The sequence below is a fragment of the Curcuma longa genome, chromosome 5 (assembly GCF_044706935.1).
Source record: "Curcuma longa cultivar G26 ecotype Majalengka, Jawa Barat chromosome 5, ITB_CL_G26_1.1, whole genome shotgun sequence".
NCBI lineage: Eukaryota > Viridiplantae > Streptophyta > Magnoliopsida > Zingiberales > Zingiberaceae > Curcuma > Curcuma longa.
Genome location: NC_133865.1, coordinates 9595596 through 9621444, shown reverse-complemented (window position 1 = coordinate 9621444; position 25849 = coordinate 9595596). Strand labels below are relative to the sequence as shown.

Genomic DNA, 25849 nt, shown 5'->3' with positions numbered 1-25849 from the left:
AGATCCGAGCCGACTCCGCATAGAGACCTATTCCTCGGCCCCAGCTGAGCCAACTCTTCGTAGATACCCGAGCCGACTCTCCGTAAATACTTGAGCCGACTCTCCATAAATACTCAAGCTGAATCTCCTTGCAGACCAAGTCCTATATCAGATCCGAATCCTGAATCTCCTTGTAGACCAAGTCCTATATCAGATCCGAATCCTCAGGAGTACTGGCTCCCAAACCCAAGCCGAGTCCTTATGAGGGCCCGATTCCTCCCAGTCGGCTCGGTTGCATCAACCCTCCACGGACTCGGCTCTGGCTCGGTTCAGACGACCCTCGTTGCCCTGCTCTATTAATACTATTCCTCCCATCATGCAGCGGTTGATGAATCACCCCTGACACCCTTGCCATCAATCATGGTTATACTCTGACAGACATACGCGAAATGACTTTTCAATCGCAAGTCAATGATGAGACTCTTGCTTTGACCATTTCATTCCTTCTGACAAGATCTCTATCGATGATGGGATACTTTCCTTACTTAGGATGTGACGTGACGCTCATTTCAGACATACATAAAGTTCGTCCTTCTCCAGAAAGAGATGCGAACTCACCATCCCTACTGTCCATTGTTCTTCGACTTTCTCTCCTTCTCTTTCACTTGCTGACTTAAACATCGAAGTGATCACGCTAGCGCTAGGGTAACCCCTGGCCTTCCTTATCATGATTGTCGTGTTTGCAAGTTCCGCCAGCTTCGCGATCCTCTCTTCACGCGACCTCATCTGATCGTGGTGCTCAAAAGCCGTCGACGCGTCCAGAAACTGATCTCAATAGGAACAGTTGGGATGGCGGATTTTATCTTTATGCTGAAGTAAATAAGATATTTTAGCTCAATTATGATCGGTCTCATTAATCTGGCATTTAAAACGACAAAGTTGTTGCAAAAGAATGATCAAAACATTCAATTCAGTGAACAGAATTTGGTCTAATTGTGAATACTACAAAATTTTTACTATGAACTAGACAAGCACGCATCAATAATTGAAAAGGACAAATTAAATTATTTGGAGTAATAATCTAATGAACTAGTGGTTCACGTGTAAAATGTTTGCTGGGCATCTGGATTGGCCGCCGTATGCGCTTCCCGATTTACCCTGGTGGTCGGTGAGAAATTGTTTCTGTGGCTACTGAGATTATAATTTTTTTTTTGAGCTCCAGAGCTCTCATGTAGGAACCAACTGAGTCAGTCCACGAGTTATTCGATCGATTTAGTCGTTCGCTTGTCAGATTTTGTTTCTTCGATTCGAATGAATCCAAATTATTCTTTTTGTTATGATTTTAGTCGTATAATGGGAGATATATTTAAATGTACAATTACAATTGCAAATAGTTGAAGATCGATCAAAGATACGGTGTTCTTGGTTCTGACCGACAATTTATATTATCGGTCATATTTATCATTTATGATGGTAGTTGGATCTCAAAAGTACAGTACATTTTTTATAATTAAAGACATTTAAATGTACAATTATCATTGTTTTTTTATTCATATTATATATTAAAATATATAAAGCGAATATTTATTTATTAACACAAATGTTTATAAGAACTAAGAAGAGTCAATTAGGCTCCCAAGATGTAGTACCGACAATGAGCACGGTATTACTAACGTAATAGTCAGGGATCGATTTTAGAAGGTAATGACTTAGAGTCAATCCTGTCATGCGCCTAATGTTTGTGTACCTATATGAGCCTCCCTCTATATTCACTACCTTTTTTTAAGAAGAGTCAATTAGGTAGGTTAGGTCAGCTCGAGGCAAAGTATCGAAGATAACAAAAATACCGAAAGATTACTCGAAAACATAGCTTTTCGTAAAGAATTGAAGCAACTTAGGGCATCCAACAAGAGACTAAGAATCTATGAAAGTCCCTTCATAACCAATATATTTTTAAGGACAACTTAGAGAACTAAACTCTGAATCATAGTTAGGGATGTCAAAAATGAGTTTGATCCGAGTCGATCCAAAAAATATTAGATTAGAGTTCGAGGTTTTTTAAAGTTCGGGATGAGAGTTTCTAGATTAGATTGGGTTCGAGTCGAATTCGGATTGATCTAGATTGACTTGAATTTAAAGTTTAGAGTTTTTTTAATTAAATTATTTTTTGAGAAATTAAGAAGCTTTATATATGTTAGTACGATGACGATGAAATATTAAAATAAAAATGAAGAATTATAAGAAAAAGTAATAAAAAAATATTTTTTTTGATTGGTTGAGTTATTCGAGTTGGGATTTAAGATTTTTTAAATTGAGTTAATTGTTATTTTTTTCGATATGAATCCATTCAAATTGACGCTTAATAATATAGTTGAATATTTAACCCCTTAAGATTACAAGGGGTATAAAAAAAATGATAATCTCAGTAGCCACATCTCTGGGGTAGCTGGTCCGGTCCACGGGTAAATCGGGAAGTGCATACGACGGCCAATCCGACCACCATCCTTTGGGTAAAAAAAATTCCTGCAAATACGCATACGGCGGCCAATCCAGATGCCCAACATCATTAGTGGGTATTTTTATAGTGTCCGACCCCACCGTCGAAACGGCCCCATATCAGAAAAACCCCTAAGGGATTTTTTGGAGACACGGTACCACTAGGTTGATAAGAGCATACTGCCGAAACAGCACTTTAGCCGAGCTAATACATGAATCGCACAGCACCTCAGTCAACAAATATATGTTGCTAAGAGGATTCGAACTCGAAACCTCAAGTAATAGGTGTCTTCATGCTTACTACTTCGGATAAGACATTTCAACTACAAGGGGTATAACACCACATGGAGTGTTGCGATTAGAGGGTACGAATTGGGTCCACGTGCAACAGATTGAATTTGTCTCCTCCTGTGTTGCAAATAGTAGCTATAAGCTACAAATGAAGTACTAGTGCAATGGGGGCCACAATGTTGGACAAATGAAATTTGTCACTATGCAAATTAATTAATATATAAGAAACAAAGAATAATAAGACATGACAGCGTAAATAATGGTACTTTTTTTGTTGGGACATTAGACCAATTTTATCTAAATTTGTCTATTAAATAAATTTAAATTTAAAAAAAAATGATAAATCTCAGTCAGTTTGATGGACTCAATCCCTGAAAGTGATCTCCGTACAAAAGTTTTCAAATGACCACTAGGGTAAATCGGGAAGCGATCGGTCCGGTCCCAAAGTTTTCCATGAAATAAATTTAAATTACAGCGATCAATCTAGATGCCCAACATCCTTTGTGTTCTCCCTTTAAAGAAAATTCATGCAAATACGTCGTAGCTGAATCGAACCGTAATATTAATTAATTTAATTTTTGCCTCACAATAAATTTAAATTTGTAATATAGCTAAGGCGGAGTACTCCGTACAAAATCAAATGAACTGGTTAAATCATAATTGAATAAAATGAAATAAATTTAAAAAATTATAAATAATTGAAGCGCCCTAGTAAATTAATGCAGGGATGGTAAGCTTCTAGATCATAATATATCAAATTAAAATTTAAATATATCATAATATATCAAATTAAAATTTATTTATAGATCTATATTTATTATGCTAATCTACAATCGTTTAAATTTTTTTTTAGAGGTTCTGAAGAATTTTAATCCTTTGCATGTTAGTGTTTTCTGATTTTTTTTTAATATTTATTTAATTGATGTTAAGATATGATCTTTTGAATTAATATTTTTTCGTTCTCAATCAAGAGAAAATTTTGGTAATTTTCTGTTCTCCTTAGAATTTTTTTTTTCGAACTAGCCTATAAATAAATATTATTCTGTTTAGCGTCAAATTTTTTTAATACCTTTAAATAAAAATAATACCTTTAATATAAAATTAAAAAAATACAAACAAAATATTTAAAAATGCAAAAAAAATTACAAATCATGGAAATACCCCTATTATTGTGGTATGATTTTCGAGTACAACAGTGGTGCAGTTTCCATTCAGTCTTATTTGATTGATAATAATATTAATTAATTTGATTAAGAGTTTTAAAATCGAATTAAATTATTTAAAATAATTGATATTTAAAAAAATAAAATTATGAAATAATCAAGTTGGTCACGACAAGAGGAGGATATTGTCTCGACTTTATCAAATTTTGATTTTTGTCTACTTCAATAATTCTACTCCATCGTAACCAACTTAACTATGTTCTAGAGGATAAATGATTTACTATTGCACCATATTAATAGGGGTCAAATAATGACACATGTGAGTGTGCATAAGTTGGGCATTTGTAGAAGGATTAGGCTTAAACATGGATTATTGCATGGTTTGTCTTTCCCTTAAACGTAAGTTATAATTAATTAATATTCTGTTTAATACCATTCATCAAGCTTAATTAATTATTCCTAATTAATCGTTCCCAATTCTGATTTGACTCTTATTGTTTATGCCAAATTGTCCACAAATAATTAATATTCAATAATTTTAAACACAAATTTTATAAAGAAGATCTCAAATAATTAATTTATTAACCATCACGTGATCAAGATGTGAAAAGCATTTGAATGAAATAGGCCACGACAATCACGTGCCTTATCACTTGGCTTTTGAGGGTTGGGACATTGCAAATTCACGGGAAGTAGTTGATTGAATGAATGATTGCCCTTTTTTTTGGTGGTTATTTCGATCGTATTAGATATGAAAGCTACACATTGGTTTAACAATCGAGAGGGCTCGCTGTGAATGGTTGTCGATATTCTTATTTCTCTCGTCTTCGAGTCGTTTTCGTGTTGCTTTCTCGATCATACATATGCTAACGACTCGTTACTTGATTCGATTTGATAATACACATCTAACCATAGAGGTAGATGAGATAGATATTCTTTGATCTTCTTTAGAAGCAACATAATAGCACGGGGAGTTTGTATTGAACAAGCGGCGCAACCAAGTGAGCCGCAATCGCCTAAAATCTTGTTGGGTCGGACTGATTCAACATGATATGGTTACGCACCTACGTGCCCACGAGGGGGTCATCTTCGTTCGCCCGAGTACAAGTTCACTCAACTCACAATCGAGTGGGCCGCAATGGGCCAAAACTGAGCCAGCCCAACAAACGCAACTGGATTTGGGGGCACAAACATCATCGCCATGGAAGAGACAAGATCAACAATGGAAGATTTTGATCAATGCTTTCCGATTCATCAGCAATGGAAGATTTTGATTCCAAAGCTCAATTATTCGCTCTTATCTTCGAGCTCATTCGGTTGGAAAAGAGAGATTCCTTATTGAGAAATTCAAGAAGCAAATGGAGATCGAAGCAGAGGACATCGAGAAGAGCATTGAATCCAGTTGTTTATTGTGGGTAAAAGCGAGAGATTTGAGACCTTTGTTTTGATTTTGATGCATAGCTCGAGTTGCTCCTGATCGATCGCTTTTTGCTGCGCGCCGTCAGATGTGGGAAATTAGGGTTTTCGGAATGCGGGGCGTGAGCTTCAGTAGGACTCCCACAGGAATGGCTCCTCGATGGGGAAGTCGGCCCCGATCGAGGACGAGCAGCGGAACCCTTCTATCAGGTCGAGGAACAGATCCGGGAGGTCGAACACCGCCTCCTCGTCGTCGGCGGCCGCGATCGAGGGGGTCGCGGGGGAATCCGAAGGCGGCCGCGCTAATGTGGCGGCGGCGAGCGCGGCGGCGGCCTGAATGTCCTTGGGGGAGGCGGTGGCGGGGCGGGGGAGCGCGGCGGCTAGCTCGGGGAAGTTGAGATGGGCGGATCGGCCCTTGATGGTCATGGCGGCGACGTCGTGCGCGCGCGCCGCCATCTCGGCGGTGGGGAACGTCCCCAGCCAAATCCGCGACTTCTTGCGCGGCTCCCGGATCTCCGAGACCCACTTGCCCCAGTTCCGCATCCGCACGCCGCGGTACGCCGGGTGCCTCCCGTCCTTGCTCCGCTTCTTGGTTTCTCCGACGACCGCGGCGGCGGGGGCCTCCCGCTTATTGGATCTGGCCCTGGATGGCGGCGGCGTGGCATTGGGGCGGCAGGAGGAGGAGGAGGAGGAGGAGGAGGCGCCGCTCTCATGGACGTTGGGAAGAAGCATCATCTCTGCTTCCGTCGAAGGAGGAGGACGAAGCTTGAGAAGACGATGCGAAATGGCGGGTGGCTTAAATAGTAGTTGCGTTGTACTATTTTTTCTGATTTTTTTTCTTTCAAAAAATAATAAATTTAAAATAGGAAATTAATTAATAAGAAATTTTTTTTAAAAACAACAACAACGGACTGTGGAGGCTTTGTTTACCTCGGCGGAAAGGGGAACAGAATGGAAGAAAACAATAAGGCATTCAAAGGAAACAACAGATAGATCGGACCACAGTCTCGCCCAAATTGAGCCAATTAGCCCAAACGACTTTGATGTCCCTCGGTCCATCCTCCTATTAGACTTCCCACCTAGCCGGAGCTAGGACTTTTTGTCCCTCGGTCCACCCGACCTACTAGGACTTCCCACCTAGTCACAATTATGAATTTTTGCCCCTCGATCCACCCGACTTATTAGGACTTCTCACTTGGTGTCTGGTCCTCTTGATTCAGATACGGAAGCACCCACTTCCTTTGTTTAAGGTTCAAACCACATGATTAGATCTGGATCATGACTCTTGATACGGAAGCATCCACTTCCTTTGTTTAAGGTTCAAACCACATGATTAGTTAATCTCATCCGACAGTTAGTCCGAAGAGCGGTCTCGCTCTAATACCACTTGTTAAAACCGATAGAATCAAAATATCTCCAAATGGTATGATATTATCCACTTTGAAAACCCTCATGACTTTGTTCTTGGGCTCTCACCAAAAGGCCTCATACTAATGGAGATACTTTTCATCCTTTTAACCTCATGATCTTTTCCATGTACTTTAGATGTGGAACTATGTTTGTACCCATGCAACCTAACAACTAACTTCATTGAAATTCATTTTGAACTCGGATCTACGAAAGATCTACCCTTGCAAAGTTGACTCGATCGAACAAGCCCCTTCTTCTTGCACATTTGAATAGATTTTAGGGTTACTTAATCTAATTCTCATTGTATCTATTGATCAATTAGCAAAGAAGATCGATTTTCTTTAGGTTCATTTAGATCGAAAAAGGTCTTCGCATGAATCATTATAGAAGTTGTATTAGTTCGTCTAACTCTATCACTTTTTCATATAAGACGATTCGATTGTCTAGGTTAAGAATCTTAAATATTTGTGTGTTTCGGACGCCAATTTTGACCCATGAGATAGGTGTGTTTGTTTAGCTAGAAGAGGTAAGTAAAAGCCAACAAGTAAAGGGCAATTTGAGATATGAAATTCTAGAAGAATAATTAGATTATATTGAATTTATTGTACATAATTTTATCTTTAATTATAAGATATTATTTTCACGATTTGAATTCTTAATTATAAAATCACACAACAAGAATTTTATAGTTGTACTAAGACTTTTTTCAAAAAAATGTCAATAAAAAACTTTTTCTAAATGGATTTCCATTTTAAATCTATCCAATTTTTTTTCATCTTCTTATGTTAAATAAATAAATAATATAAAGAAAATTTATTCAAAAAAAAACACCGATAGAAGCTTTTTTTTATTAATTATGTTGTCAATAATTTGATGACACGTAGGCATGGAGATGGTCTGAAATTAATGAAGTGGTCCAATTTCAAAACCAAAATTAATTCGATGGCCGCGTGGTACACATGTGTCAATCATTAATTGCCAGGTTAAAGATTAAAGAACATCTTTTATTTTTATTTGTATTCTATATAAATAAATCTAAAATGTTTTAATTTATTTTTAATCTAAAAAAGTTGGTTAAAATTAGTATTATTATGTTAAAATATTCGTTTATTAACTTATTCAAATATATATATATATATATATATTTATATATATATATATATATATATACAATTAAGTCATTTAAAATTTTATTTTTAAGATTTAAGGATTAAATTATAGTATTAAACATAAATCATGTTAAGGCCCATATGTATTTCTGGTATGATCTCGTGATTTAATGTAGTTTGTTGTTGCCTTGTTGCCAACCAAATTGGTTGTTTAAAAATAAAATAAAATAATAATTTTTTTAAAAATAACAATAACCATTTGATAATAAATGAGCTAAATTTAAAGCACTTCTGGTTTTTTTTTTTTTGATAAAAATAAAAAGGACACCATTTATTTTCAGAATAATCAAGTTGCCTACTTAATTTTTTTAAATCAAAATAACACGCCATCCTCGTATATAATTTATCTAACTATTCTTTACTATATTATTTTTATTATTATCTCTCTTATATATTTTTCATTTAAATTTTGAATGAGATTCATTATAACAACTATGTTTCATAGCTACTATATAGTTATAACAATTATGATTTCATAATTACTATATGATATAACAACTTTGAAATCGTAATTACTATAACTATGAGTGTTAGATAAATTTTAAAAGGTCATAATTTTTATAGCAACCACGGATTGAACCACGAGACGTACAATATATCAAATCGAATCTCATTTAAAGATTTACATCTGTTATCAGGTGTAACCTATACCAGTCCAGTTTTAGGCTCAGAAAATATCATTTAAAAGTTTTTTGAAGGCTCCAAAGAATTTATCTTCTTTATTTAAAATTATTTTATATATTTTCATAACTACTGCAACAACTATTATAATTATAATAACTACTAAATCTAATTGTTACGACTATTATAATTGTAACAATTATGATTTCATAACTACATAACATGTACGTAGCAACTATAATTTCGTACTTACTATAATACATCCGTTCAATTCTGGATTTAGATTAGAGATATAGATGAAATAATAATAGAAATAATACTAAAAGATAATTATATTATTTTACTTGGGAGTGAAGTGTTATTTTGATAAAAAAAAATCAAAATGGAACACTCTTATACGATTTCAAAAAAAAATGAGACCTTAATTTTTATCTTTTTTTTGTTTACAAAAGCATTGATCAACGAGGCACATTGAAGCCATGGACACATAAGAACTTATATTTCTGATAATCAATTTAACTAGATAAAGATGATATTTTTTAACTAAAAAATCATTTATCTTAAATTGTAGCTTATAGCTAAGCTAAATCTCAGGACTTTGAGAAACTCAAGTCAAAGTCAAATCTACTGATCAAAAGATAAATCTACTATCTCAACGACCTTTTAGAATCGGTCCCACGGATATGGAGAGAAGTTTATGCAAATACACAAGTTTTAGACGCATGATAGAATCGATCCCAAGTCATCACTTTCTGGAATCGACCTTTGACCATTACGCCAGTAATACCATGTGCCCACAATCTACCTAGGACGATGGGGTATCAAATCTACTGATCAAGCTCCTAGAGTTTGTTGGATTTGGCCCTTTTGCCACGTGCCATGCATCCATTGGTGTCATGTTCATGAGTAATTATACCCATATCTAGGCAGCTTACTCTTGTTAATGCATGCAGCATTATACCATCATAATCAGAACCTTAACAATTGCTAATACAAATTTAAAAAAATAAGAACATGTTTCATGCAATCCAAACAATTCATGCTGCATTGCACCATCAACATCAGAACCTAGAAATCAGATTAATGCTCTAGGTTTCAGGAAAGATAAGAACAGTATCAGAAGTTCAGTGGATGTACAAATACAGAACCTTAATCCAACTTCATGATACAGTTACTTCCATAACTCAGTAAGTTTTGTATCAGATACATGCACCGATGTGGACACAAAATCTAGTGATGTTGAGTGAGTCTATATATGAGATAAGCAAGTTCGCGAGGTCTTACCGGTTATCGTTTGTGTTCTCCTTCGAATATAAAGTGAATAATGACAGGAATTACATAAATAAACAGCTCAAAATTGTTTCAAGACTAGATTAACCTCAATCCTGAAGACTCCAGACAGATGCTAGAATCTGCATTTGAAGTTAAGGATGAAATAAGAAGTGAATACTGATTGATATGCAGCTCAAAAACATTAACTGACAAAAAAAGTCACCATATTTCTATTTGTTCATAGGACACTCTGCCTGAGACATCCCAGAGTTTTTACACAACTATTCAGCTGAAAAAGGTTTGTGAATTCTGTAACAAGAAGGAAGTCTAAGCATATAAGAATTTTAGTTTATCAATCTCACAAGAAATTTAGTTCAACAACTGAAACAGTGTTTCCATCAAGAATTCCTGTCTCAAAGTTAGCACACTAAATAAACTTTCCTTGCAATAAACCTAAAGACTATTGTTCTGACTGATCGGATTCAGTTGAATTCTCAAAAATGCAATAAGAGAAGGAAAAAAAAAGAAATTTTGGTCACAGAAATTGTCAAATTTTATGCTGCAATATGAAAACCTCAGCTCCTCGTGTGGATTATCTTAAGTTCATCCATCTCGATCCCACAAGGCTTTGCTGTCATTAGATATGAATCTTTGGGCAGCCATGCATGTTTACAGCAAGATTACAATCTAGTATGATGATTTGAAAATGTTTCACAAAAAAAAAAAATTGATAACCACAGAAGAGGCAAACTTTATGTAACAACTTCAATTTCAGCAAAACCAGAGTATAACTTTGATGGTGTCATTTAATCCACATTCTTTGTCCTAGTAGCAAATATTGATAGGATAACATTTAAAAAAACACACATTCATTATCAAACATGCCTAACAACATTGACACAGTTTGTATCCTCATTGATGAACCCGAAGGTACATAAATGTGCAAGGTAAACCTTTTAGTTTATCCACACCAATCATGCTAAAATGTGTTCAATAGAATTACACATATGAGACCAACAAGGTCATACTCGATGGCAAAACCTTGTTGATGTACCACAATTAAAGAAAGTCATCAAACAATGTCAGAGAAATAATTAGAGATTTGAAATAGAGTTAATAAAAGAAATTACACTGAATTAACAGATAAATGAGATAAAGAACAGAGAACAAATACTTGTCATTAAGAAGAATGGATAACAAGAACATTCAATGACAAAGTAACAAAGAAGTTATAAATGAGGGAACATGCTCTTGAGCTTGAAAATAATTAACAAATGCAAGAACGAATGCTATGGCCCACTTATATTTAATAGGGCAAATTATTATCAGGTACTTATCTATTACTTAGTTATGTACATCAAATCTATTTAGTAGAAATAGCTTCAGTTTGTAATGCTGTGGACTTCTTCCATCTCACAAGGGACTTGAGAAATTCTTGTACCTGCCACAGAAAAAGAGGTTATGTCAGTGCCCAACCCAAACTAAAAGCACAACTGAAGTTAATTAATAGTTTTGAAACTCACCTCAGACGGGTCTCTCAGAGAGTATAAGGCATTGGTTTCTTTTGACACATTCGATACTAAGATGCCAAACCCGCAGTTACTCCCTCTCAAGACCTGAAAATTTTCAGATTATGTATAGAAATATGCATGAATTCAGTACCGTTTCATCGAACATTTAACAATTATACCTTGAATGCATCTTCATCAGTACGATCATCACCAACATAAATTGGGAGTACATCATCGCGTTGGCTAAGCCCCAGTGATTCAAGCAGAAATTCAACAGCTTTACCCTTGTTCCAGTCAATCACGGGACGGACCTCTAAAACCTACATCATAAAGAGAAGGAACATAAATGATAATATATATGCATATAGTAAACTATATTTTGCTTCCCATTTGCATTTACCTTCCGTCCATGGGTGACGTGCAAACGTGAAAAAGATTTTAACAGGCCAAATACACGAACTCCAACTTCATCCCACATCTGAAAAACAAGTTGAGTCAATAATTTTATATACTAGAAAATATGAAAAACTATTTCTGTATGGCAAAGCATTCTCCTAATATTCAATGCTCTTTTTAATTCAACTGTTACCTTTTTATCAACATTGCGGTAATGTACAGAGACACAAAACTTGTTATTCTCTACTTTGACACCGAGGATGTCGTTAGTGATCTCAATGAGAGATTCATACACCTGTGATTATTTACACTCTGGAATTTAGGAGGAAAATTGGAAGAAAGTGTCAGAACGAAGAGTTGAAATGGCATATAAGGGGCCTACCTCATTGATCATTGGTAGAAACTCACTGGCAGGCTGGAAAAGATGTACTTCTTTGCCCTGTTACCAAGAATGTATTAGCAAAATATAGGCAAAAAGATAAAAACATAATGTTTGGAACTTGATTGTTTAATCTCATCTTTTTTTCTCTAAAGGAATGTTCTCATTAGGACCATATCAAGATGCAGCTAGGACAGAAGTCTAAACTCTCAGAGTACATATTCTGTTTGCTAATGAGCACAAAAGAAATCAATGATTCAACTTCTATAATTTTAATTAGCATTTTAAATAAAATAACACCACCAACAAGTAGCCATGTAAGTCCCAAGTATTTGTAATAAACTAAATGGATCTTATCACACCATTAAAATTGATATCGAAAGGTGCAAAATCAAAATGATAATAATTTTGACATCTGGATTTTACCTGACAATCGGTTGTCGTGGTGCAATAATTGTCAATGGACTTGGATACTCTGACTGGCCCCATTATGTCCATACCATGACTACCAGCATAGTACAACTCGGATAGCCTAACAAATTCATGCACCTGAAGGGAACATATTTTTCATGCCATTAATACTCATGTAGCACTATCATTCCCAAACAATCATTATAATGTGAGTTTACATCAAGCTATACCTTATCACGAGACCTTCCGCTAATAATTGCAGTTGGGAAATAATTGGCAGCTTCTTTTACAGCAGCACGCATCTGACATAAATCAAATAACCAAAAAGAAAATAAGATTCCCAAACAGCAAAGGTATCAAACGAGTTTTGTAGGACCAACTTACAGAACTTGACATAAATGCATGATCAGGATTATCCACAATTGGTGAAAGAGTGCCATCATAGTCCAAAAACAATGCTATTGTCTTGCATTTAGCAAGACTTGTGATTAGGTGAAAGGAATTTAGAGCAGATGGATGACTTATCTGCAACATTTCAAAGAAAAAAGTTAGACAAGATTTTCCTTAAAACTAATTTAAATTTCAGTAATTAATAATTTTAATGAACTTGTGCAACAAAAACACACCATCCAAGTTTGATAAGCAGCATCGTGGTCATCTAATTGAGTCTCAGAAATCATATCCTTGTTTAGCTTTTTGCGAGGAGGTGACGATGCTATCATGGCATCTAGCCAACCATTAACCCGGACTTCTTCAAGTTTACCATTTATGATTCTGGGAATTGTTAGATACAAACCAGAAGACGAGTATGGTGATGCTGCTGGAGAATATGGTGCCATGTTAGAGGGCAATCCCAATCTTGACTTGCTCAAAGGTGCAGGATCCGTGAGAACAGGTGAACTATGGCTTGACTTCAAATCCATCAATTTAATGGCAAAAGTAAGCTTAGATGCAGTAGAAAATCTGACAGCCCTCCAATTAGTTTAATTTGACTCTCTTTTTTCTGAATATTATCCAACCCTTTTATCAATGAAAAACCACCGCTTTAATGTCTTCTTGTCAGTTGAAGTGTGCATGCAGTCCATCAAGCAGAAGCCACCTGACCACTAGTATACAATCGTTAGAAGGAGAAAGGCATAGAGCATACAAACAATATTTAGATGGCATATATACCTTCTCATAGATGCTAAGCTAGTATGTAGTCAATCATTTGAGTTTTTCTGTAATTTAGAAGAATCAAGTCTTTATACTCCAATCAGCTGCACGTGGCTGTAAAAGTAGGCATCGGATTAAGCAATAATTAAATAATGATTTTAGATTCTCAAAAGTGAGTTCATAATTTTTGAAACCAGATGAAACAAGGCAAAAATGAATTCAAACACTGAATAATGGCCATGATGAGGGAAAATTCGTAACATAATAATGAAAATGGTAAAGTTTTAAAAAATGAAGAAAAGCACATAAATTTGATTGAAGAAATCTATGAAGGATGAAATAATCCACTTCTGATAAGATACTGCTGGTGGACCTAAGAGTACCAAAATGCATTTAACTTTATCAATCATGCATCCTGTACCAAAACACCATGAGGCTAAGTATGATATAAACGGGCATTTGTACCATGCGGAACAGAAAATAATAATAATAATAATAATAATAATAATAATAATAATAATAATTAGAAATTTTCTTCCATTCTAGGCTGTACTCAGAAAGGCTTGAATGCAAAGCCAAAAATTCCAACCATAAAACTTATGAACGCATAATTTCATGATCTTAATCCTTGTGCTTTTTCAGTTGCATGTAATTGAATCTTCATGAATATGTAGAATGATTCATCAACATAAAACCGAAGACTAAAATTTCAAGGATTTTGAGCATATTTTTAGAAGGATTATTACTGGCCGGTTGATGGTGGAACTAATAGAAAACATATTTCTTCATTATTATATAATATTTAGAAAAGCTGCAGTCTTGTTGTCTGCTGAAGCCTGCATGCGGTCAGATTCAGAGACTTGGAATACTGGTGCTATGTTTGAACCGTAGACCTCCACGAGAGTATTTGCTTTGGGACAACAACGAAGTATCAGATATATGTAAAATGAAGAATTGAAAGATGACAACTAGAAACCAGAACTGCTACCAGTCTACCAGTCTTGAAAAAGTTTAGATGGTCTTTAAGGGAGCGGGAGCAGTAGAAAGCTTTAAAAAAATAGTTTTTGGATTTACTAATCATTTTTATCAGATACTTGCTCGACAATGCGGAAGCATCACGGACAGAAGCAGATGGGCGCCCCTTTTTCTTGCGAAGGACAAACTCAAAAACAATACGCAGACTCGCAGACAAAATCGAAGGAAAACTACAGAAAGGCACGCTATCAACTTACACTGACGGTTCCATCACAACGCCCATCTCCATCCGCCGTGCCCCTTCATTCATTAACCAAGATATAATTTTGGCTACAGCGTGTTGTACTGATTAGCCAAATTTCTGCCATAAAACGATAGAAGGCACGCCATCGACCTAAATGGTGGGTCATAAAGAACGCCCGTGCCCATCGTGAGCTTCTTAAAAGTTCATTAAAAATCACTCCGCCCAAAAAAAAACTAAATCCAACACCACCAAGGTAAGAAAAAAATGCTTGGTCATAAGAAGAAGAAGAAACCGACACAACATATTTGTACGTGCCGCAGGGATATAGCTAGACTATAAAACAAATTTTCCCCATCAATTTTCAATTCTCCGGATAGGAAAATGCCGACGGAACAGACCAAACTAAGCTGGAAGCGAATGAATCGTAGACCGAGCAAAACCCACAACTCTGGAATCTAACCATGTACAAGGTAGAGTAAATAGAGCAAGCAACAAATATCCATGAGCATCCATAAAAAAAACACAAAAACGGAGAGAATACCCGATCGGGGCAGAAAAGGAAGAAACAGAACAGATCATTGGTGAACTCACCGGAAGCTCCTTCTCGGAATGACAACCGAGGAGCAAAGGAGATCTCGCGAGAAGAAGCCTAACTGAAATCCTAACGACCACCCGAAACGGTCAGCGAAGAGCCGACGCCGGCGACCACCGCACGGCGACGATCGAGGAAAGCGAGAGGGAGAGATGGAGAGGAGAAGAGATTCAAGGCAGGCGGAAGCTCCTTATTTATAGTCCTTTCGGTCCACTCCCCCGAACAGAGTCGTACTCTGCAAGGCAACTTGCGGTGGAGGTTAATCGGAATTAAAACAATTAACCATTTTTTAATTAAATAGTTAACATAGAAACTTCCTAAACCGTACAAAATTAGCCATAAAAGCACCATGTTTAACTTCCCCGTAATTAAATTACATCAACTTAAATCCCACTCTTCCAGCTACGCGCACCGACACTTAAGCCCGCGGTTTCACCAGCAGACTCGCTCTCGCTACCTAACAGCAAACAGAGTTTTCGACCATTCGCCAATCCCCTTCGGGACGGGACAGCCAATCCTGTGATGGAAATGGGTGGTCCCCCGTCCGGAGTACGAGAGTGGGTGGGGTAGGTGGGACTGCCTAATCGGGCAGCGGGACTTCTGTTGGCCGTAACCGTCGCCACCGCCCGCGTACGCTGACCGCTGCGTGGCGCCAGCGCGTACGCGTCGTCAACGTGGCCACGTGTCCGGGAGCTGGAGCTGGGCCCCGCGAGGTGCCGCGTCGCTGTCGCCGTAGCTGTCCCCCGCCTTGATTCTCTACGTGAACCCCAACTCACGCACCCGGACTCTTCACCCGAGAGCGACGGCTCGGATCCGGGTTTAACCTAAAAATCCGACCCGATTAATTGGTCGAAACCTAAAAGACGAACGCGGACGGATCGGTTTTTTGGGGTTTGGCTGTAATCCGACCCGCTATCGGCCCGCGCGTCGTCGAGAGGGCTCACGTGCGGCGAGCAGGCCATGCGTGCCAGCTGGCGGTGGTCGGGAAGTTCGCGGTCAACGACAACCGCTGGATTTGGAATCGTTAAACAAACGGAAGGGGACAATTGGCAATTTAATAATTAATAAAAAAATTTTTGATTGAGACTGAGATTCAGAAAATGACATTAAACTACCAACCAATTAAAACTGCCTCCAATAAAGGAAAATAATAAATTACATCAAGGTTATAAATGAATTACATGTTATTAAATATTAAAAATCCTCATGGCAGTTACGTAATTATTATAATAGTTTAGAATTTAAAATTTATGATTTAATTTGCTTAAAATAAAATAGATGACCTTTCACATTGTATAAATTAAATATTAAAATTTTAAATCTCTTTTAAACATTATTATATCAAAATACTCTTTATTAATTTAATTAAAATTATTTAAATTTAATAAAAATTATTTTTAAATAGTCATAAAATCTACTAAACAACTACTATAATTACAATGAGTGTTATATATTATAGCAATTAATTATATCTACTATAATAGTTAATTGTAGTTATTACAATATAGGTTATAGAAGCTATCGATAATTACTATAATAACGTTGAAATAAATAATATTATGAGAATAAAATATCTGATAGAATATCTTTTCATCCATTTGTTTTTTTTTAATTTAGGATGTCCTTTTGATTTTTTTTTTTTGCTTCGTGCTCCATAAGCTAGTTGACTTCTATTAATTATTTTTACTTAGTGGTTAAGCATGATGTTTGAAGCCTATAATCTTATTAATACATTTGAAAATCATCTTTGTCTTTTTGAAATTTAACCAAGTAATATTGAAGGCCCGGAGCATTAAAATCTCAATTATTAAGCATCAAAGAATATTTTCTTTTGATAGAATGAAAATCTAAAAAATTAGTTATTGAGCAAATAAGAGAAGATCGTCCGTCTTCCGAATTAATAGAGCCAAATTTCCGTGGAAATGCAAGTGGTTGAACTTTTTTTTGAAATGGAAAATTGAGGTTGGAAGTCGTCGGGCGTGAAGGACTTGACTTTATCGTCTTTATTAAAAAAAAAGAAGTAATGGTCATTTTTTAAATATATGAAGAAAAATTATTTTTATTTATTTATTTTAAATTTGGCATTTTTCAAATTGTTTTCTCTAATATATTACAAAAAATAGCGTAGCTCCGAACCGACAAGGACGTGACTTTTTGCAGCGGATCCACGTGGGCGGCTCGGATCCGACAACCCAGCGCGGGCCCCTCAACGGCCAACCAATCCAGCGTCGTCGCCCACCTGGATCTCCCGGTGACGTCGACGGCGGCGCCCAGCGACGGCTGCCGACGTGGCGGTGACGCCGCCAGCGCCCCGCCCCAGGGAGACGCCACTGCGACGGGGCCGCCGTTTGACTCAGCGCTGATGCGGAGCCGAGTCGCATGCGGACAACGATGTACCAAATGGACTATTTCCTTTATGGCTTCGTTCTGGAGGAGGTCGAGAAGATTCCGCAGACGTGCGACGGATTGGCGAATCGGGCATTGGATTCTCTGTCGCCGGGTCAATCTGTCCGTTGGCTTCTTAAATAAATCTTAAAATTATTATAAATGAAAAAAAAACATTATAGAGTGATTAATTAGAAAATTTTTGACAACCGAACTATTTAATATAATTATTTTTATTGATTTATATAGACGATGGACTTTTAAGTGAGAAAGCTAACAGTTGGTATAAGAATAGTTCTCGACAAAAAATAAATAAATAATCATTGATGACTCAAGGCATTGTCATGTTTGTCTTAGTGGCACGAATATCTTTTTTTAATTAATATTTTTAAAATATTTGGGGTGAATTAATAAGTTACTCCGAGCGCATGGTTTCACTTCCGAACGAATCAATCTCCTTTCTTGAGCATTCTTGACTCACCAATCTGCTCACTCGAGTATTTGACTTTCGTCCTACGACTTCCCACTTAAATTCAAGAGCAATAATCCTCGTGATGTTATAGTACTCAAGATGTTATATTACTTGAGAAAGTTATACAGATTTTGTTCTCTTGAGCACTCGGCATTTATTCAATCTCAATAACCCGACAATATTAGTATTTGGTAGAAAGATTATCACCTTTGGCCACCCAACGGTCCGACAATATCAAGTGTTATATGAAGGGGAGGATGATTTTTTTATTGTACGTAAAGATAATTCTTTTCTATCATCAATCTCTCTTCTCTTTCTTATGAGCATTTCTTTCCCTCGTGTTTTTAAAAGTTTCATTTTTCAGTTCAATACTAATTTGATTGTCGGAAGGGTTGTGCTGACATCAGTAACATGTTGGAGGATCAAAGTTTCCGCCCCAAAGACGAAGGGAGAGGAGGAGTCTAAGTGGTTGAAAAAGGATGCCATCAATAACTATTATTGTAATTTTATACCAGTAAAGATAGTGAATTTTATTAAATTATTAAACTAATTTAATAATTCAGACATTCATTTTCCTGTTGAGCGGGCCCAGCTGCCTTAATTCCAAGCCTGTGTGAGGTCGGTGCTGGGCAGTTGGGGGACAGTTACCGGCCCAGTGGGGCCCAAACCCATGTAACATAGAAGGGACAAATATATATATATATATATATATATATATATATATATATATATATATATATATATTTGAATCATAAATTTTAAGGTTCTGATTGTATATGAAATAGATCGATATGAATAAATAAGATAAATGGTGCTTCTATCTTGTGAATTACAGACACACTGTTTTCTCCATGTGAGCCCAAAATGAAGGTATGAGTGTGATTAGGGTATGTTTTGGCATAGTTGAGCGAGCTACGGATACCATCGGGCAACATTATGTTAGATGAAAGTCTTTAGGATCTACTCAACTCGTGTTATTAAACCAAGTGACTTGTTACTTCTTGAGGTGGATTTTCAAGGGATTATAAAATCGAAAAATAGTTTTTATTCTAGTCAGGTTGGGCCTTCTGGCCCATCTCAGAAATATTTGGGCTGACATGTGATGAAAATTGGCCTGGTTCTATTTTCTATTTTAGTCATTTAGTAGTGAAAATTCTCAAGCCTTCACTTTTAGGAAGGTAAATTTTAAGCTTAGAAAAAAGAGATAAATTGTGCGAGTATATATATATTTTGCTAGCCTTCACTTTACTATGATGATTTGCAATTTATTTATTTTTATTCATTAGTAGGATGATTTACAATTTAATCTCGCCTGAATGTTTCTTAATAGTGTTTTTTTTTTTTTTGCTTACTCGGGCTCCTCTCTCGAACACCGTTTGAGTTGAGGTTGCGATGGTCTCCTATCTTGCCAAGATCCAATGACTTGTGAAGCGAAGTACATCAGGGTTGGTCATCGTTATCGACACGATCAATTCAAGTAAGAATTAGATCAAAAAAGGAAACTTGCATAGAGAGAGAGAGAGAGAGAGAGAGAGAGAGAGCGCATAATAGAGAAGAGTTATTTCTACACGCGAGAAGAAAATCATACCTTAATTTACTTTCATTATCTGTTATATAGTCGGCAGGAGAAAATCTCCACGTAGGATGTGCACATCCATCGGTTATCCCTTGGAGAGACAATTAGGGTGCAAGATGGGGGACAATCGTTGGATCCCTACTCTAACATATTTTGGCATAATCTACACGTAGGTCACCACGTACTCACCATCTATCCATTTGAGAGACTGCCAAGGTGCAAGTGTCATTGACAAGAATTTTCATGTAAGTAGTGCATGCTTGTCAACTATATGTCTAAGGGACAACTAAGGCACTAAGAGGCGATAATCGTTGAGGAAACTCCATATAGCATTCTTATGTCCGCTAGCTATATATCTGCTTGAGAGGTCATTTGGGAACCATAGGGCGGATGCTGCTGAGTCTTGGATCGTTTGCATTTGCTAGGATGTCAAATCACCGGAAGTTGAAGCCGAGTAGGTCTCCCGAGCCCAAATGAGTCTTGGATAAACACGGAGTGCTCAGGAGTGTCACTCTCGAGTGACCTTTAGTACTCAGAAGCATCAATTCTAACAACTTTCACGAGTCTGGGTGATACGCAACTGAATGAACGTTCAGTGCTCGGGATGCAATTCCCAAATGACTTTTTCCGAATCCGAATGATACAAAACTAAATGAACGTTGAGTGCTCGGGAATGCAATTCTCGAGCCTGAATGATACACAACTGAGCGATCGGAAAGATATTGATGAGGCAGAAGTGTTGAGGAAGCTGATCAACTCGATCTAGAAGCCCAACGGGCCGTTCAGGCAGTAGCCTTAGTACCCATCATACGTTTCTCTTTAATCAGAGACAAAGTTGAGAGGCTGCTGCGTCTCTGCCTGTGTTGCGGGCTACACCTAACTTCCTCGTGCACCGTGCGTGCGTTAAGGATGCCCCATCAACCCTAAACCAATGTCCTCCCGCATAGTAAACGGTCCAATTCCACCCCTTTGTCTCGCTTAACTCGGACACGTACCATAATTTAGTCCCCCACGCTTGCACCCATAATTCTCTTTGTACGGCTACAAGATCTTCCACTTTATTATGCGCACAACTTTCCTTCCATTAAATTTTGAGCATTATTATTATTATTATTATTATTTATTTATTTATTTTTCACTCTATTAAAATCGCCTTCACTCGACGCTCTTCCATCGCATCTCTTCTTCTTCTTCTTCTTCTTCTTCTTCTTCTTCGTCGGGAAATTAAAGGAGAGATTTTTACTGATTTCTTCCGCACAGACATCAATCTCTTCTTCCTCTTTGTTGATCGAGTCGATCGGTTTGGTGCTCTTCGTTGTTTTTTGATTTGATCGGTTCGTTCATGAAGAGGTTCAGAGGATTCAGGTTGGGGCGTCGGCTCGTCGGGTTGTGGAGATGCGTCGCCGGCCGCTGCCCTCGGCGGCGTCCCATGAGCTACGTACGCCTCGAGCCGGACGGAGAGTCCAGCCTTTTCGCGCTCTCGTCGGCAGCCAAGTTCCTTTGCTGGGGCCGCCGCCTCGCCCGCCGCCTGCGCCTCGGCGGCGCGGGAGCTGCAGGAACCTCCGGCGGGAGGAGGAAGGAGTTCGCGGATGGCAAAGGGCCGGGGTGTCGGGCGCCGCCGAGAGGGCACCTGGCGGTGTACGTCGGGGACGAGGGGGAGGGCGCGCCGCCCCGGCGGCGGTACACCGTGCCGGTCATTTACTTCAACCATCCTCTGTTCGCGGAGCTGCTCCGCGAGGCGGAGGAGGAGTTCGGCTTCCACCACCCCGGAGGAATCACGATCCCTTGCCCCGCCGCCGAGTTCGAGCGCGTCCGAAGGATCATCGCCGCCGCCGACAACAACAACGACAACGACGATGACGAGAAGCTCCGCAGGAGGATCGCCGCTCCTCTCTAAATTCTCACTCCAGTAAATACTTTACATCGACCATTTGTCGTCTCTTAGTTCTCAATCAATCTCCTCCTTACTCTAGAAATTCAACTCCAAAGCAAATGCGCCGCCATGATTAATTTCACAGATAAAAATAAAAGCAATTGAAAACTTCAAAACCACAAACAACCCTAAACCACAAAGCGGCGGAAACCGCAGCAGTGGCAGGTTTTGCTGCCGAGCAGGACAGTCGATAATGGTTCTTGACAGATTCCTGGAAACTAACACAACTCCATGGTTTTCCCTGGTTTTCTTTCTTTCTTTCCTTGCTTTCTGTTTGATGGAATTGTTGGACTTAGCTGCTTGGCCGGAAGAGGAGGATAACTTTGACACGCATTTTCGAGCCAATCGCAGAGGAGAGAAGCAAGAAATCTCCATCGCCTCTTTATTCACGACGTTCCTCCCCCATTCATTCATTCCCTCATCTTTTTCTTCCATTTGGATTCGTACCATCCAAGTAAACGCAATACTGATTTCCTCATCCAGACGTTTCTCTGAGGCAATAAATAAGCATTACTTTCAGGGGAAGAGGACGGATTATTCCACAATCAAAGCTATTAAAGGGTCATTTGGCTCCTAGCAATCATTTTGATTAGATTAAAGAGTCATATTGAATGATTTCATAAGAACTTATTTATGTGATTAAATGAATAAGTTTCATTAAATTAAATGAATAAGTTTATTAATATTCATTAATAATATTCATAAATAACGTTTATGAATAATATCTGAATCATGTTCATCAATAAATTTTTTAAATAAATATATAAAATCAAATTCAATAATCAACTAAATAAATATTAAAATATAAACATTTAAAATAATCAAAATAAGTTTGAATTTAGAATTCTAAATAAACCAAGCTCAAGTCAACTTATAAAAAATATAAAACTAAGTTTGAATAATCATTTCAACGGCTTGATTCATTTTAAGCTTGATTCGACTCGATTGCCTTACCAAACAAATTCAAACACTATAAAATTTGATTCGACTTGATTTGTTTATAGACCTAGGTAAGTTGAATTGAGTAGACTAGTTGAGTTGAAGGCGCTCATTGATTAGTAGCCAAGTTAGATGTGTCGAGCAAATTTGGAAGCTAAGATATCAAAGTTGTTTTTTATATATTTAAATGCAAAACTATGACAATTGAGCTTATCAATTACAAATAAGTTATTTATTGCACAGTCAATCCCATGATCATCTACGAGGAGATAAATCAAGAAGCTGCAGTTGATTACATCACAGAGGAGAACATTGCTTCGGCTTCGTCAAGATTCGATCGTTGCCCACTTTAATAAGTCTGTTCCATCGTAACCAACTTAACTTGTCCTGAGTGCATTGATTTTTAACCTCTACAGCATATAAAAAAGCACAATTAAAATTCAAATAAAAACAAAAGATTTAACGAAAAAACACTAAATTATTTTGGATGACATAGAATTTAAACGTTTATCTCATGAAATTAGATTTAACATGTCATTTGTAAAAAAGGCATTTAGTATATGAAAATGAAAATTTAATAATATAAATAAAAATTTATTTCTAATCGAATCTGATTCTAAATTCTTTACTTGACCCACCTCACACAGTAGGCCACGTGGCCCACTTCGAAATCCTAAATCCCCACAACTGTAGAAGGAACCAGCTGGCATCGGCACTCGAGCCACCCCGACGACCCGCCGCTCCCGGCTCCGCCGCCAACGGACGGTGACCACTTCGATTCAGTTTAAAACAATCTTTATATTCGACCTTTGGATCCACGTGATCTGAACACGTCATCATCTCCTCGATTTACGATGATTCGATAATTTGTGATGCGCCTTAGATTCTCCTCACGTCGCTTAGATTTCAGCGCGTCCAATGGGAAGACGCCACGTGCGAATGTAAGATAAATCATCCACGCTACCGGCGGCATCGATGAAATGCTTTCATAATTTCTTTTCTTCTTTCGGTAAAAAATAAATGGCCATTCCACTCTGCTCATTAATTGTTTCGCGTACAATGGAAGAAGAGATCATGAATCAATAATGATGACAATAAATAATCATCATAATAATTAAAAATGTGGAATTGGCGCATCGATAAATCAGTTAATCAAAGGTAGGATCGTACGGAATTCCGGTCGCCGGAATCCAAGTCCGGCCGGCGATGAACCGGCTCACTGTGAACGGCCTCACGACCGACGGCCGGGCGACGACGTGGTACCCGGCCCACCTGACCCTCCGCGACATCCTCGACCCGGCTCCGGTGTTCCTGAACTCGGCGTAGTACAGGGTGTCGAGCGCGAAGCCGCCGTTGAACGGCAGCCACCCCGCCGGGTCGATCAGGCCGGCGATGTAGCTCTGCATGTAGACCGTGCGGGAGTACTGCATCCACGGCCGGCCGAGGTAGGACCGGACCCCGGAGCGGTCGCGCGCGAGGTCGGCGGCGGCGCGGATGGTGCACCGCTGGATCACGATGCCGGTGTTCTGGTTCGGGTCGCTCCGCCCCTGCGCCGTGATCACGTCCGCCTCGCCGTGCCGCGGTAGGCGGGCGAGGATGTTGCACCGCTGCAGCACCGCGGCGGCGTTGCCGAAGACGAAGTCGATGGTTCCGTAGATGTCGCACTCGCGGTAGAATTGGCGCTGGGAGTAGACGTAGAGCGTGTCCTGGTACCCCTCGATGCTGCACCGGTAGAAGGCGGATCGGTCGGACGCCGACATCAGCGCCACCGCCTGCGAGCCCAGCCCGTAGGTGTTCCTGAACGTGATCCCTCTCGCTATGAACCCGTCGCCAAAAACGCCTAATTAAACAAGAAATTAAAAGTTTTTTGATCGGATCATGTTTGTTTGCTATAAAAATTAGATGTTTTGGAGCTTACTGAAGGTGGCGGAGCTGAGGGTGGTGTAGCCATTAGCGACGCTCCGACTGCCGGTGATGATGGTCCGGCCTATGCCGTCGCCAATCATGACGAGGTTGATTAAACTGCTGACGACCTGCAAGATCTCGTTGTAGACGCCGGCCTTGACGTAGATCACGAACCTGGAGCTTGCTCTGTTTTGAGAGCGGGCGGCGGCGGCGTCGAGAGCTTCCTTGATGGTCCGGAAGTTGCCAGAGCCGTCCTGGGCCACCACGAGATTAGCTTGTTGAGAGCTCTGCAGGAGCCTCCGGTGCCCACTGCCGGTGTCGAAGAGTGTCGTCCAGGTCGGGGGGTGGTCAGGGGCGGCGGCGCCGGCTGAGGCATTGCGAGCTGCGGCGGAGGCAGCGTGGCGGTTGATGGCGAGGCAGTTGCTAATGAGCTCGGAGACGTTGCAACGCGTGACGGGGGCAATAACGGCGACGGAGGCTCCGGTATCGTTGAACCCCTTAAGGCAGGTCCCGAGGTTCGTGAGCGCGGCGCTGAGCCAGGTCTGCGAGTCGAAGGCGGTGGCGGAGCCGCACCGGGACGCGGCGTCGGCGAGGGTGCGGTTGAGCTGGAGGACGGTGTTGGTGTAGAGCTTCCAGCAGTCGAGCCAGGCGGTGCGCGCTCGGGCGCTGCGGCGGCACGCGGGGCCGCGCTGCCGCAGCTGGCGGCGCGCGTGGATGGAGAGGTCAAACGCCACCCGGAGCGAGCGCCGGTAGAACTCCTCCTTGTCCTTGGGCGACCGACCGCGGCCGCGGAGGTAGTAGCGGCACGGCTCCGGGTGCGGCGTCGTGCTACACCAGTACTCAATGTCACCACCGCCGGAGATGTCTCCGTCTAACGCTATCGCCGGAAAGAAGAAGAAGAAGAAGAGGAAGAAGAACAGAGGAGGCAGCATCGGGCGTTGCATGGTTGAAGGTGGGAAGGGGAGAAGAACGGAGAGTGAGTGCTTGGTGGGGTTTTAAAGTGCAGGCTCTCTGTTCCTGGAGAAGAAGACTTAGCTTTGATGGAAAGATTTCAGTAAAAAAAATTATCATACGCACAATATCACTCCCAGCTTGAGCTTCACTTCTTCATCATTGATAAGTTAAATATTGCTGCAGAATTTAAAAATCAAATGACTTC

At 39.2% G+C, this 25849-nt stretch overlaps 4 protein-coding genes across 6 annotated transcripts; 1 reads left to right on the top strand and 3 right to left on the bottom strand.

Annotated features, from left to right (window-relative positions):
- Positions 1-5246: 5246 nt before the first annotated feature.
- LOC141828884 (ethylene-responsive transcription factor ERF039-like) lies at positions 5247-6080 on the bottom strand. The gene has a single exon (XM_074716269.1). The coding sequence runs from the start codon at positions 6078-6080 to the stop codon at positions 5475-5477; it is 606 nt and encodes a 201-aa protein (XP_074572370.1). The 3' UTR covers positions 5247-5474.
- A 4885-nt stretch (positions 6081-10965) lies between these two features.
- Positions 10966-15615, bottom strand: LOC141828882 (putative trehalose-phosphate phosphatase 2). 3 transcript variants are annotated; one of them, XM_074716267.1, is made up of 12 exons: positions 15480-15615; positions 13688-13783; positions 13141-13620; positions 12899-13039; positions 12745-12816; positions 12530-12652; positions 12107-12163; positions 11918-12019; positions 11729-11806; positions 11508-11648; positions 11341-11433; positions 10966-11258 (listed from the first exon to the last, which is right to left on the bottom strand). In XM_074716267.1, the coding sequence occupies exons 3-12, from the start codon at positions 13435-13437 to the stop codon at positions 11181-11183; spliced, it is 1182 nt and encodes a 393-aa protein (XP_074572368.1). In that variant the 5' UTR covers positions 13438-13620; positions 13688-13783; positions 15480-15615; the 3' UTR covers positions 10966-11180. The 3 variants fall into 3 exon arrangements, with proteins under 3 accessions (XP_074572368.1, XP_074572367.1, XP_074572369.1); XM_074716266.1 differs by having other exon boundaries at positions 13141-13613; XM_074716268.1 differs by having other exon boundaries at positions 13141-13613; positions 13688-13773.
- Positions 15616-21105: 5490 nt separating this feature from the next.
- On the top strand, positions 21106-22066 carry LOC141829528 (auxin-responsive protein SAUR36-like). Its single transcript, XM_074717018.1, has one exon. It carries the CDS (start codon positions 21256-21258, stop codon positions 21808-21810), a length of 555 nt encoding a protein of 184 aa, XP_074573119.1. The 5' UTR covers positions 21106-21255; the 3' UTR covers positions 21811-22066.
- Positions 22067-23933: 1867 nt separating this feature from the next.
- LOC141828828 (pectinesterase-like) lies at positions 23934-25634 on the bottom strand. The gene is made up of 2 exons (XM_074716211.1): positions 24704-25634; positions 23934-24625 (listed from the first exon to the last, which is right to left on the bottom strand). Exons 1-2 carry the CDS (start codon positions 25632-25634, stop codon positions 23934-23936), a joined length of 1623 nt encoding a protein of 540 aa, XP_074572312.1.
- Between the last annotated feature and the right edge of the window lie 215 nt (positions 25635-25849).